The 13,900-nt window shown below is 49.7% G+C and overlaps 1 protein-coding gene across 2 annotated transcripts in view; it reads right to left on the reverse strand.

Moving 5' to 3' along the window:
* Window positions 1–2,243: 2,243 nt before the first annotated feature.
* The window catches only part of HDLBP (high density lipoprotein binding protein), a 37,310-nt gene continuing 25,653 nt past the window's right edge, over window positions 2,244–13,900 (reverse strand). For both annotated transcript variants that reach the window (XM_064721152.1, XM_064721153.1), the window contains exons 12-28: window positions 13,225–13,364; window positions 12,835–12,939; window positions 12,420–12,533; window positions 12,017–12,103; window positions 11,714–11,845; window positions 11,179–11,397; window positions 10,134–10,355; window positions 9,702–9,920; window positions 8,870–9,008; window positions 8,330–8,484; window positions 7,623–7,727; window positions 6,834–6,968; window positions 6,159–6,302; window positions 5,383–5,568; window positions 3,927–4,043; window positions 3,382–3,510; window positions 2,244–2,790 (exon numbers count right to left, since the gene is read on the reverse strand). In XM_064721152.1, coding sequence (XP_064577222.1) covers window positions 2,704–2,790; window positions 3,382–3,510; window positions 3,927–4,043; window positions 5,383–5,568; window positions 6,159–6,302; window positions 6,834–6,968; window positions 7,623–7,727; window positions 8,330–8,484; window positions 8,870–9,008; window positions 9,702–9,920; window positions 10,134–10,355; window positions 11,179–11,397; window positions 11,714–11,845; window positions 12,017–12,103; window positions 12,420–12,533; window positions 12,835–12,939; window positions 13,225–13,364 — 2,435 coding nt within the window. In that variant the 3' untranslated portion in view covers window positions 2,244–2,703. The remainder of the gene's footprint in view (window positions 2,791–3,381; window positions 3,511–3,926; window positions 4,044–5,382; window positions 5,569–6,158; window positions 6,303–6,833; window positions 6,969–7,622; window positions 7,728–8,329; window positions 8,485–8,869; window positions 9,009–9,701; window positions 9,921–10,133; window positions 10,356–11,178; window positions 11,398–11,713; window positions 11,846–12,016; window positions 12,104–12,419; window positions 12,534–12,834; window positions 12,940–13,224; window positions 13,365–13,900) is intronic.

The raw sequence follows: 13,900 nt of genomic DNA on the forward strand, positions 1-13,900 counted from the left end.
CCACCCACTTCCAGCATTTGGGTTTCCTTACTGGATGTGTGATTGCATAAGTGGTACCTGGCATGCCTGAGGTTAAGATGAAATGTGAACACTACCTGGCTAAAGAGGCTCTGGCTGTGGAGCAGCTGAGCAAGAGGGACCATGGCTGATGCACCCCCTTCCTCCCTTACAGCAGCAGCATCCCTGGCACCAGCAGCCTGGAGACAAGCAGGGTTGTGTTTCCCTACAAGGAGGGCACAGCCCCCACCCCTTTCCTGCTCTCACCCCCTTCCTTGGACCCACCACTTGCCATGTGAGTCCCACCCTTTCAAAGGCATGGCCACAGCAAAAGCTCAGGTATGCAAACTTAAATCCCTGGCCAAACCCAGCCCAGCAGGGGCTGTCTTGGATCTCACCCCACCAGCAGAAATAATATCCACCACACTCCAAGCTGTTTCAGGTTTTATTTTAGAATTTATAAAATTCCAGTGTCATCCATACTCATGAGCCTTTTTACATGTTTGCATATAGTCTCCAAATTCCAAAGTTAAGGCCAAGGGATCATTGCTATGGAAACGTACAATATGGAAGACGTCAAAGAGAAGAAATGGACACATGCCACAGTCTGCTGCGGAAGGAGGGTGCTGGGGGACAGTACTAGGTACAATCACTTCATGACCTTCTTTAGAGTGGAAGGGTGGGCTGTGGGGCATGAGCCCAAGGCAGTGGGTGCCCTGGATGTAACTCAAGCCTTGCTGTGCAACTGGTGAGGGCACGGGGGAATAAAGAGGAGGAGGGGGTGATAGGCTTGGTGACGCAGGGCAGACCTAAGCTACAGGGTATTTATTAACCATTTCCTGACAGACGCAGATGGGAAGGTACCACCCTAATTCCCCTTCTCCCGTGCTGGAGGCAAGGCCACCCTGTCCTTCAGGGGCAACCAGGCACCCCACAACGGGCCATGGTCTGGTTCACTTGGTTCTCAGACTAAAGGAGAGCACTGTGAGGTTTTGGTTTGACTTCTGCATAGCAGTCTCTGCCAAGAAGAGCTGGAAGGAAAAGCATCGGCATGTTGGGCCTGTCCCAGGGAGGGAAAGGCAAGGCAGCTGGGCTCAGCCTGCCACACTTGTGCTCTGTCAGCAGCACTAGACAAGAGAGGCTGGGGACTCCTGCTTGTCCAAGAGCTGAAGCAGCTGGGACAGAGGAATGGCTCAGACTACAAGCTCTGCAGGAGCAATGCAGGGAAGTGGGGGCACACAAAAAGCCCACGCTACATGCCTCCCTCCATGAGGACAGGGCTTCCCTCTTGCTGGAGGAGCTCAGACAACACCCTTTGAGCAAGCTGTGGCAGGGCCCAGGTGCAAGAGGCCCCGAGTACAGATCATGGATCACCCTCTACCACATGATGGAAGTCTCAGGAGGGCTCAGCACACACATCAACCCCCAGTGCCGTCAGAGTAGAAGCCTGGCTCACACAACCTCTGCAGCCCAGGGCTACGGCACAGCTGCAGCCACAGCCCTGTGCTAGCTCAGCATGCAGTCCTATGGATTCACAGCCTGCCTCAGCACCACCAAACTCTGCTTCCCTGTGGAGCAGCTCTCCCAGCTGTGCGGAGACACAAGGCTCCTCTTGCTTCTCCTCCATGCTTCCAGGTGACAGCTGGAGCGGCTGCTAAGCCACCACCATGGAGAGGCCCCCACCACACTGCTGTTTGAGGTAGAAAGAAGGCAACAGGAGCGCTGTGACTGCCGCTCAGGCCGAGCTGCTGCAGCACTAACAGCCAGCTACAGCTCCTGCAGGCTGTGTGTCCCACCAGCTGCTCCTGAGCCACGTCACTGCACCCAGGCAAACCTGTGCCCTCCGGCCACGCTGCCGTGTGCTGGCTCTCCTGCCTGCTCACACTGCTGGGAAGGGGGAACAAGGAGCAGGGGCTGCCATCAAGCACTGGAAGACTGGTCAAGTGTGCAGCTGGGGCTGTGCTTGGTGCGGCGCAGGGACGCTCGCTGCGCTCACAGGCGTTTTCCTGACCAGGGTAGCCGTAGGTTGTTCTGGCCCCTTCCATCTCTGTTGTCTCTACAGCCTATTGAAGGTTTTGTTTCTTTAAAAAGCAGGTTTCTGACCTCATAGATTATTTGAAGCTCTCTCCCCACAGTCAGCTATCAGCATTAAATGAATTTTTGGCAGTTAAAAGGAAAAAAAGTTGATTGCACTCTACAAAGGTAAGGTAAGGCCTGGGATAAACACAAAGGAAAGAGGGCAAACGTTTTGGCTTTAGAAAGTCAAGGAAATTTATTTCCTGAGGTCATGAGACAGGAAGTAGATTCCTAGCCACAGTAAAGGAGGTCTCCTAATGAAGGCGAGAATGCCTAGTCAGACATGCTCAAGAGAGCAGATTGCTCTGCTAGCGCTTGGGAAGCTGCAAATCTTAGCCACTTGGAGTCAATTATGAAGTTTCTAACAAAAACACACACATTTAGTGTTTGAATCTGAGTGGAAGTCTTGTTCCAAAGGAGGAAAGAATATCCATCAAGAGATGAGGGTGGGTCCTAGACACGGTGATAGCTGAGGGGAGCAGGATGGGGTCTAGCACTCCAGACACCATTAGGAGACCTCTTGGGACAATTGATTTGTGCTCCAGCCGCTGGGTCAGATTTCAGACAGGAAGTATTTGTGGCAGGTTAGTGTCAGGTCAGCGGGCTGGAGGAGTTTCTGCTTCCAGGTCATTATCGTTTGGGTCCCCAGGGAAGAGTCTTGGGGGCCACTTGAGCCCCAAAGCTGGGGAAGTCTTCAGAACTGCTCATATCAGGGGCCTAGAGCAAACAAAAAAGGGAACAAGTTAAGCTCCTGCTCTGCTGTGAACTTACATGGTGAGGCCCTGAGCTAAGCAGAGTCTTTGATTTCCCAGGAGGAAAAACAATGGGGAAGGGACAAAAAGGATCATTGTGGCCTCAGGACATCTTGAGGTGACATTGAGGAGGGTGCAGAGGGCTCCAAGGGTCCCAGCTCGGTAACTGGGACACTGGAGCAGGGTCAGGCCAGCCCTGCAGCAGCACTGGGGCAGCTGAAGATGAGCTGCCACATGTCCCAGCTCAGAGCTGCCAACACTGAGCCAGTTCTGTGCTGCAGCATGAGTCTCCAGTCCCAGGCCCTACCCCTACCCCTAAAAACAACACAGGACACTTTCTGGTAAGGATCCCCCATTCCCCTGATGTAGCCACAGTGACAAGACACTGGAAAGTGCTCTGAAAACTGGACAGGAGAGCCCAGGTCGGTGCTTGGGCCACAAAGAGCAGCTAAAAGCTGCTTTCTCTGTCACGAGGAGATAGAGTGCTGTGTCCCCAGTACAGACAGAAGTGTCCCCAGGCTCTGTGCCCCCAGCCTGCAGCACAAGCAGCACTCACCTTCTCGTTGTTGACAGTGGCCCAGGGGGCATCTCTCACCACAAAGCCCTTGGATGGGGCCTTGGACTCTTCATGTGAGGAGGGCTTCATGTACACCTGCATTGCCTCGTTGTCCACCACATCTGCAAGCTGCAGTAACACAACAGTGAGGGGGGATCTGGATAGCTCCTCAAACTGGAATACACTGCCCACCCCTGCATCTCACCACACTGCATCCTGTTCAAGCTCATCAGCCAGTTGTACAATGACCAAAAATGGTGTGTCTGCACTACCTTGAGGGCCACAACTTTTAAACTGTGCAAGTTGCTACAAGGCAAGACCAGGCACATTCTGGGGTGTCCCAGAATTCTCATTCACTGTCCTCTCCTGGACATTAGTCCAGCTGGTTTGAGGGACAGCTGCAGTGGAAGCTGACAGCCACCTGCACAGGGCTCCATTTCTCCAATGCAGTGGAAGAAAATACCACCTGGACATAGTTCAGACATCCAGCTCTGTGTCAGGGGAAGCTCTTGCTAAGCCCCATCACAGATTTGCTGAACACTTACATATTCCTCCTCCAAGTTCAGGATGTGATCAATAGCTTCTTCTACATTCTCAGGGAGTCCTGTCACAGTCACACAGTTGGGGTCAGGAGCTCCACTCTGGGGGAAGCGAATATCCACCTGGAACACAAGAACAGCACAACACTTACACCTGCACATCTGAAATGCCAGACACTCCCCATGACCCTTGTCACAGGAACCACAGATCACTGTCACTGATGCCCTCATTACTGCCTGTCCACAGCCACAAGTCTGTTTTAGACCTCCACAGCTCAGACACTGAGGGCTGAGCAGGTACACAGCTGGCCCCAAAGCTTGCCCAGTTTCCTGTGGAGGAATTTCCAGCAGCCCCTGCTGCTCTCACTCCCAGAGGCTCAGTTTTCTGAGCAGTACAGGCAGGAGAGGGGCTGCATTTCCAGACAGTGTCCTCACACTGCTGCAAGCATTTTTACCATTGATCCACCACCACAAAGCACAATGAGCTTTCTGTGTTTGCCACAGAATAATCCTAACTGACAATGGCTTTAGAGAGCTGGCCTAGTGCACCCCATGCACAAGCACTGTGCTCTCTCACACCCTGCCTTCCAGATGGGTGCCAGAAATCTAAACAAGACAGGACCAAACTCAAAGGCTGCTCATTTGGGAACCAGTTTGTTTCAAGAACTGAGCCCAGCCAAAATGCAAGTCTCCAAAATCCCATCCCTCAGTATTCACATTCACTGCTGGCCCAGTAAAACCTGCTGCTGATGCCATATGCTATCAGGGCAGAAGTCCCTGACCTTCCCAGAGCCAGCCAACTCTGCCACATCCACAGCCCTGAGAATGCACCATGATTCCCAGAGTCAAAGGGATATACAGTGGCCTAGAGAAAAGCCAGAAGAATTCCCTGAATTCAGCTCAAAGTAGCTGGAGGGTCTGGGGACAGCCTCCTTGCAGAACCTCCCAGCAAGAGGCCTGGCTGCCCACTTCCAGTAATCAGAGTAGCTGACATACCAAGATCATCTGGGACTCTGCAAGAAACCCAACAAAAGGGCTCCAGAGAGGGACAGAACTCAGTGCTGCTTGCAGAGCTAATCCAGAGCACCAAGGAAGCATTTCCAGGTTCCACTTTAGTCTGGGTTCCAGCAAAACAGGAAAAGCTCCTGGCCTGGCTTCCAGAGAAACATGACACAGAGCTGAGGTGTGGGGACGCTTCAGCTGGTGTCTGACTATGGTGTGCAGACAGCCCAGGTGCCCTGGGCATACCAGGGTGCCCTGGGCCAGGGATGCTGCTCATATGCTGGTGGAGTTGAAGGTGAGCAGAGCAGCACTTTCATGTCTGTTCTAGCTGAAGATGCTGAGCAGGCATAAGACACAAGAACCACGAGATGTGAGCCTCATTCAGCACCAAGCTCTTCCCACAGGAGGACGTGGCTGCCCAGGCCCAGCCTGGCCTGTGTGGCCCTGCCCCAGTGCTCACCTTGAACTCATCCATGATTTTGCGGATGGCTTTTCCACGTGCTCCGATGATGCGTGCATGAACACGATGGTCCAGAGTCACATCCTCGGACACCATCTGCTCCAGCTCGCCCACGATCTTCATGATGGCATCCCGGGCAGCCTCAGCATTCTTCTCATAGCCAGTAATGGTGATCTGGTCCTGGGCCTGGGGAGCCAACAGAGATGTGTGAGAGAACAAGTTTTGTATTAGCAGGGACCCCTGTGGCAGGGAGGAATGATGCATCTGACTCCATGTTCTCAGAAGGCTAATTTATTACTTCATGATAAAGAATGCTATACTATATTATACTAAAGAATGCAGAAAAGATACTTACTCAATGCTAAAAAGATAATAATGAAAACTTGTGACTCTTTCCAGAGTCTCGACACAGCTTGGCCCTGATTGGCCAAAGAGTGAAAACAACTCACAGCAGAATCCAATGGAACAATCACCTGTGGGTAAACAATCTCCAAACACATTCTACATGAGCAAAATAGAGGAGAAGGAAATGAGATGAGAATTGTTTCCCTTTTCTCTGAGGCTTCTCAGCTTCCCAGAAGAAAAATCCTGGGTGAAGGAATTTTTTCAGAGAATGTGAATGCACAACTAACCTCAAAAGCAGCTGAGCAGGCTTTCTCCCTGCTAATCCCCTTCACCATCCACCTTATCCTAAGGCAGTGGAGAGAGTTCAGAGCTTTTGAGAAGATGCTCAAAGATAACCACTAGCCATCCTTGCACTCAGTCTGATCTCTCACCTGGCTTTCATCATCCTTGTCAGGGAACTGGATGTTGACCTCATGCTCTGTGCGTATCTGGGTGATCACTGCTCCCTTCCGCCCGATGATTTTAGGGTGATACTTGGGATCTACAGTCACTGTCAGTTTGAAGCTCCGCAGGGCCTGGAACAGGAGAAGCACAGTGAGAGCAGGGAACACACCATGGCTGTTCCAGTCATGTCCACTTAAGTCACAGCATCTCCTCCTGCCTTCTGAGATGCATGGAACAGATTTTGCACGGCCATGCTTGAATACCCAAGCCATCCATTCAGTGGAGCCTTGTGCTTTTGCCAAGTTCAGAGGGAAACTGCAAACAGCAAACAACCCCCAGCTCATCCCTAACCTTTTATTCAGAGCTGTGATAAGGATTCAGTGAGGACAGGTAGAGAGAGACTGGCAGTGCAGTGAGGTTCCCACCCACCAGTGTCTCAAAAGTACATGAAGGTGTGAGAGAGACCTGGACAGCCCAAAGTTACATTCTCAAATTCTCCTGTCAGTTCATGATAAATGAGCTACCTTTGAGTAAACCATTTATGTCCATTCCACACCCACAGAACAGCTAAGGGTGTCCCTAAAAGATGAGGTGTTCCAGGAGTCTGAGCCCAGAGGCTGAAGCCATGTTTGGCTGGAAGGAAGGACAGGCACAGGCCTTACCCGATCCTCTTGTTCAGCCTGCAGCTCCTTCACTCTCTCCAGGAGCCCAGCCTTGGCACGGTCCAGGTTGGTAGCCAGCCCAGTGATTGTGATGATATCTGACTGCAGCTCAGGAGCAGGCACCTGGATGTTCACCTGAGGAACAAGTAGCAATTATCATTTTGTATCACTGCTCATTCTGCATCACTTGTGATGTCTCTGACTGCAAGCTGGCATCTCACTGGTCTCCCCTGGCACCAAGACCAGCTCCCACCCAGGCAGCCTAAAACCCACAGAATGGCTGAGGTTGTAAAGGACCTCTGGAGGTCATCGAGCTGGGGCCACCTGGAGTCAGTTTGGGACAATTTCTAGATGGTTTTTGAATAGAACTCTGTTTCTCCAGCCCCTGTGCTGGCCTAGAGAAGCCAGGAAACAAATGTATGTTCAACAACACTGACTGCAGCCAACCTGCATCAGCCCAGAGGCTCTGGAGAATTCTACTGAATGGGCAGGCACAGCAGAGCTGTTTCCCAGGGCCCAGGAGGAAAACAACTCTCCCACTGATGAGGAATCCCTGCAGACACCAAACAAGTCATGCAACACTCACAACATCAACCCTGACTGTACTGCTTCAGCACAAAACCGACCAAGCCCTGGATCCAGGCTCCAAAACACCCAGGGATCATTTTCCTACCACGGAGCCTTGAATTCCATAGCAGATCTGAGTACATTGTAACTGTCCAAACCTCCAACACAGTCACTTACACATTCTCCAGGACAGAGGAGATGGAAGGAAGAGCAACAACTTACCTCAAACTCATCCATCATTTTGCGGATCCCACTTCCTTTCTGGCCTATGATGTAACGGTGAAGATCAAAGGGAACTTCCACCTCAATGGTGACAGGAACCAGAGCCTGCAGGGGATGGAGCACAGTTTAACAGTGGAAAAACTTCTCCTCTCTTCTAACTTGCCATATGCTTGCCCAAAAGAACATGTTGCTGAACAGAGGTACATTCCCTTGTAGTCAGGATACAAATTTGACAGAAAGAGCACAGCTGGGAATACCAAAATGATCTGTTGCATGTTTTCAGAAGAAGCCATGTGAAACCCCACCTGTGGGACAGGTTGCTTTCATATCCTTGGCTTCAGTCTAGCACAGACTTGGGAAACATCACTACAGAAGCATGGCAAGATCTGCTGAACCTGGAATGACTCAGCCTCAACCAGACTCCTCCTCTCCTCAGTTGTGCTCCATAAAACAATCATGTCATGCTTTTATGGCTATTGGGGCTGCTTACAAGCACTAGTAATTACAAAGTCAGGCACTGTGATTCAAGCTGCCAGGCGAAGTCACAGAGCAGAGGGGCTTCCCTTGAGTAGTGCAGACCTCTTCTACAGCCAACATTACTGACCACTTGCATTGCACCTTGACTGAGCAGCTTTTACTACCACCACCACAAATTACATCCAAGCATCACCACCTTAAGGGGGTAAGGGGCTGAGAAAGCCACACACCTGCAGCGCCTCCTTTGCTGCCTCACACTTCTCTCTGCGGCCAGAGATGATGATGATGTCGCACTTCTTCGGAGAGCTGGGATCTGTGTCCTTCCCTTCCTTGCCTTCCCCACCTTCCTCACCATTCTCCTGCACAGCTGGCTCCACAACAGGGGCTGAAAACATGGAAAGTTTCGTGTTCAGTGCACAGAGTGCCCTCCTCATTCATCATCTCCCTCCTCCAGATCCTAAGATTGAGAGGTCAGAGAGACCTCACTAAGCTCACAGAGCCTTTTTTGTCAGGATGTCCTGGTTCTCCCTGTTCTCTGCAGTGACAACATGATCACAACACCCAGGTCTGCAGTTTGACCTCCTGAAACTGTCCTATTCCAAGAGGACATGGTTGATGCTAAGCCCAGATTCAAGGACACTGCAGGAACACCAGGGATCAGTTCTCTCCATAGATTTAAAGTAGAACACACCCACTGGTACAGAGTGTAGGCTACACAACACTTATTTGACCATCCCAACTACCATCCCACCATGCATCCACAGACACACCTGGGTTTTCCTCCCTGTCAGGGAATTTGATCTGGACGCCGTAGTCGCGGGTGATCTGCTGGATCCGGGAGCCTTTGGGGCCCATGATGGAGCGGTGGAACTTCTGTGGAATGGTGCATTCGATTGTCACTTGAGCTTCCTGTGGGAAAGCAGAGTTGCTCTTTTGTGATGCAGCCTCTTTCACACCACAAAACAGGATGTTTGTGCATGGTGAAACCCAAAATGGACACAGAGAGGAGTCAAAAAAGATAACAATGGCTGATAGGGGAAGAACTCAAAACTTCTAAGAATCATTCCTCTTTTCCAAGAGCAGAGGACTTAAAGAAGGTTGCCTTCAACTCAGGACATTAAAGGCTTTAAAGAGCAAAGCTCAAACTCTTTAGTACTCTGAAGAGGAAGCAATAGAAGAAATGGAAAAATATAAAGATAGATGGGAAAAGAACAGATTTGACACTAGACTGCTTCCAAAAGCCAATACTAGCAGTGCAGGAAACCCCGGAAAGCAACCACTGGCCAAGGCCAGACATGGAGAGGCACAGGAACGCTCCAATATTTTAATGTCTAGATGTACATCAAGGACTGGCCTCCTACTTCCACCCCTAAAAACCAAGATTGTCAGAGAAGATTCCTTCATGCAGCATTGGCATTTTGGAGCCAGCTGCTACCCCCAAACCAGGATCAAAAGTCTGCAGACCCTGTATGTTGACAGCAAAGGTTCACATCCAAGAATTACCATGGGACTTGTTCACATAAAGCTTGGTCATACAGCAGGTTCAAGCAGGACACTGCTGAGGGAACAGAGTACAGAAGAAACAGTTTTTCTACAACATACCAGGTCCTCAATGATCTCCTGGATGCGTTTCTTGGCTGCCTCCACACAGTCCTTGGCTCCCTTGAGGGTGACTTTATCGCTCTGGGTGCCGGAGCGTGGGAAGCTGACCATCACACCACCATATTCATCTGCAATCTCACGGAGAACTTGTCCTCGACGGATGACAAAGTGGCGGTGGTGCTTGGGGTCCACCACCATGGAGTCTTCAACCACATTATCCTGCCAACACAACACAGCCAGTCAACCCCACCTGTGCTGGTGACAGGCACAAGTTGGCTGCACTCAACAGCAATCAGCTTACAACCTCACCCCAAGGTAAGGAAGGATCTTCCTGAGCTCCCACGAAGGGCAGCAAATGGTTTTAGGACAAGCAGGTCCTTCATGCTGACTCATTACACCTTGCAATAGGGAGAGGCAGGAAAAAGTTCATACCAAGTTCTTGATGAGGGCCTCCAGCTCCTTCTGTGCTTCTTTGACAGCCTCCTCTGTTCCCATGATAGTGATCAGCTCCTGGTCTTTGTCCTCAGAGGTGGGGAAGATGATGCGGGCCCCCGTGTTGTCCCGCACCTTGCGGATGTTGCCACCACCCTTGCCAATAAGGAATTTGTGGTACTCTGGCTTTGCACGGAGGTCCACAGTATAACTCTTTGTTTGCTGAAAGGAGCCAGACACCCATGAAACATGTTAATATACAAAAAATATCACCAGCACCAACAGTCAGCATGTAGATATGTTACCTGCACCCACATGCAGAGTGCTGCAAAAGCATATGCAGCTCACAATTGAAAGTAAAAAAGCTATACAATGTCTTAAATTACCAGAGATGTTCTCAGGGCCAAAAAACTAACTACACTCAGCATGACCAATGAGAATAGGAGCAGACTTCCCCAGAAGGGTCTGATCTGCACAAAAGGCAACACAGTCATTTGCTAGCTGCTGCAAGCCAGGCTCCCAGAGACAACTAACCATTCCCAGGGAGAGCATGTTCACATGCTGACCCCAGAAAGCTTGCTATTAAAATGACCAGTCAGTCAGCCACAACTCAGAGCATGGTCTGGTAACCAAAAGCTCTCAAATCTGAATATATGCAGTGAAATGGGAGAACTGGAGCTGAAATGCAGAGATCAAAAAAAATAGTGAAGGAGATATACAGAGTAAAGTGCTTCAGAGAAGTGCAGGTACCCAGGAACATTCAAACCACAAAAGCAAGGAGCCTTAACTCTGAGTGTATCATCAGTCTGCCCAGAGATGCATTACAGACAGTTCTTCTGCCCATGAGAGAAGAATTCATTGTCACAAGGATGGAAGTCATAAATGTATGACTTTTAATCACCCAAACTGTATTCAAATCCCTCAAAAAAGGATTTGTTCTATTGACACCAAATCCTTTCATGCAGACAGAGGGAATCACTTCAACCTCCAGAAACAAAAAGCTGGTCAGACCAACGTGCTCCATCCCCTGTAAGGCAAGGCTCACCTTCTCCTCTGCCAGATGTAGCAGCTGTTTCTTGGCTTTCTCCACATCCTGGGCTGGGCCCCTGATGGTCACAGTATCACTGCCAGAGCCCTCTGTGGGGAAGTGGATGTGGACTCCACCACATTCCTCCATGATGGAGCGGATGAAGCGGCCTTTGGCGCCAATGAGGGAATTGTGGAGTTTGGAAGGAATAGAGACCTCCACCTCCGTGATGTTGGCCTAAGCAAGGACAGTATGGGATGTTAGTCAAGCTACAGCTGTGTGTTTGCACAGACTCTGCTTGCCCCCTAACTCCCACATTGCCAGGAGCTCTGCAGAGCTGAGTGTCAGAGATGCCTGACCAGAGGGAACTGCACTGGCCACTCCTAACACATGAGCAGCCACAAGCTTCACCTGAAGCATCAAGAACAGACATCCATATTTGTCTCCCCCCTGCCATGCCCCACTACAAGCACTTCTCTATTTATATCTCCTGTAACTCCTATATTTATGTTTTTAAGTCTCTGATCTGTCACAGGCCAGTTGTTTCACCTACCAGCTCCTTTTGGATTGCCAAAATTCTGTGACGAGCAGCCTCACAGTTTGCTTTTTTGCCCGTGATAACAATTGTCTCCGAGTTGCTGTTCTCAGCTGGGAGATCTATTTTGGTGTTGCTTTCTTCACGGATCTGCCACAAAGAATAAATTCCAGCAAAATTATTTGAGAGGTCTCCCATGACAAAAAAAAAAGACCTTGGAGGTTTTATTTTGCATTACCAATGAGCAGGGGAGACCAGTGAAGGAGACTTCACTGCAGGCAATCATGGTAATGAGCAGCAAAGAAAGGAAAGATATCTCACCTTCTTGATGTTGGCACCTCCTTTCCCTATGATGTTCTTGTGGAATTGTTTGAAGATGGGAACAGAAATAGAAAAACTGTTTTCAACCTAAGAGAGAAAGGAAGGGAGAATTGAAGATTACACCATCCTGGCAAGTGAGACCCCACCCCAGGAATTTGATAAACAAGCTTCTGACAACAGGAATTCTCCATATGGGACACTTCCAAGAATAAGCAAATACAGGTACCCTCTCCTATAGCCCTTAAATAACAGGGATTACTTGCCTGCCCCCATAAACATAGAACCATGCCCACAGTTCCCTCATCTTGAGGTGTGTCAGCCCTAGTCAAGCCCCTACAGCTCTCTTCTATTCCAGGGTTATTCAGGCATGGAAGAGAGAACAGCAGATAGAAGTGTCCCTTACCAGGTCTGCCACCATCTTTTGCATGTACTTGGTACACTTCTCCACTTCGTTTTTGGGACCTCTGAGTTGGACAATGTCACTCTTGTGTGCAGGGTCTGGGAAGTTGATGATAACCTGCAGGAAATGGTCACTTAGAGTCAGCTCAAACAAATATAATGATTGTCATGTTAGACATGTGCAAAGGTTGGGGGGATCCTGCACATCTCCTTTGCCATCTGGAAGCAGGTAACCATGTCAGCAGTCTCTGGCCAGAAGAACCATCTTCTCACATATTTTAGATGTATGAGCACTAACAGATCAGTTAGATATTTCTCATGCTCACAGAGACACTACATTTATGACTTTACTGATCATGTGTCTATTACCCAAGTAGGAACTATGCCCTCTGAATCCCTCCTCTCCTGGAAAGCCTTACCTCTGGGAATTTCTCCCGGATCTCCCGGATCCGCTCGCCCTTCTGCCCAATGATGGTCCGGTGGAATTTCTGCTCGATGATTAGGTCCTTGGTGCGTTCATTTTCCTGTGGAGAACAGAGTTTACAAGGAGTGCTCAGCAGGAGAGCCACATAATTGTGACAACAAATTGTCATTACCAGTTTGCTGCCTGACAGCTTACTGATCATCAATGTTTTTCCTCCAGATATTATTCACTCTGGGCTGACAGAGAAGGGATCCAAGGGAATAGAGGAACTTGCCCTTGAGATCCAAGGGCTCAGTGGGCCAGGGGCACACATCTCTACCAGAAGGTTACTAGGGAACACAAGAGCTCAAACCCTGTGACCTCCCAGGCATCACATCCCACTAACCATACGGGAAGCGAGTTCCAGCAGCTCTTTCTTGGCCTGTTGGACCCCCTGTGGGTCTCCTTCAATTCTGATCAGGTTGCTCTTCTCATTGTCCGGGGGAATGCGCACAGACACCTTGTAGAGGTCCTTAATCCTGTTAACTGCAAGGCAAGGGCTGTGGTGACACACTCTGCTAGGGCACCATTTGGAAGCAAAGACACCTTGATTGGAGGCTTTAAGAAGTACATCAGCCTCTGAGGAAAGGCCAGGGGGATGGAGATGAATCAGGGGAAAGTGTCTCTTCACCCTGGGGCTCAGCAAGAGCAGATCCATGCTACACAGGAATCTGTACAATTAAATACTATGGCATCTAGAGGCAATAGTTCACTTGCCAAAGTGAGGCATCTGTTTCTTCCCCAGATACCACCATATTTAGACTAGAAGATACTCATTCATTTCTAATCCCAAATTCTTTTTTGGGGAAAAACTCACCAACGCAGATTTCTACCCCCTCAACTCAGTTCTAAAATGAAATTCATATAGACCAATTTGAAAAAAAGAAAAAAGACAACTATCCAACCTCCCCAAAACACAAAAATTCTGCCAGGACACAGCAAAGTAATCTGTTCAACTTTCCAAGACATTAAAGCCATCCCAAGGCCTCACTGCCCATTTATCTTCTTGTGCCAACTTCACT

Source organism: Zonotrichia leucophrys, chromosome 9, assembly GCF_028769735.1.
Source record: "Zonotrichia leucophrys gambelii isolate GWCS_2022_RI chromosome 9, RI_Zleu_2.0, whole genome shotgun sequence".
NCBI lineage: Eukaryota > Metazoa > Chordata > Aves > Passeriformes > Passerellidae > Zonotrichia > Zonotrichia leucophrys.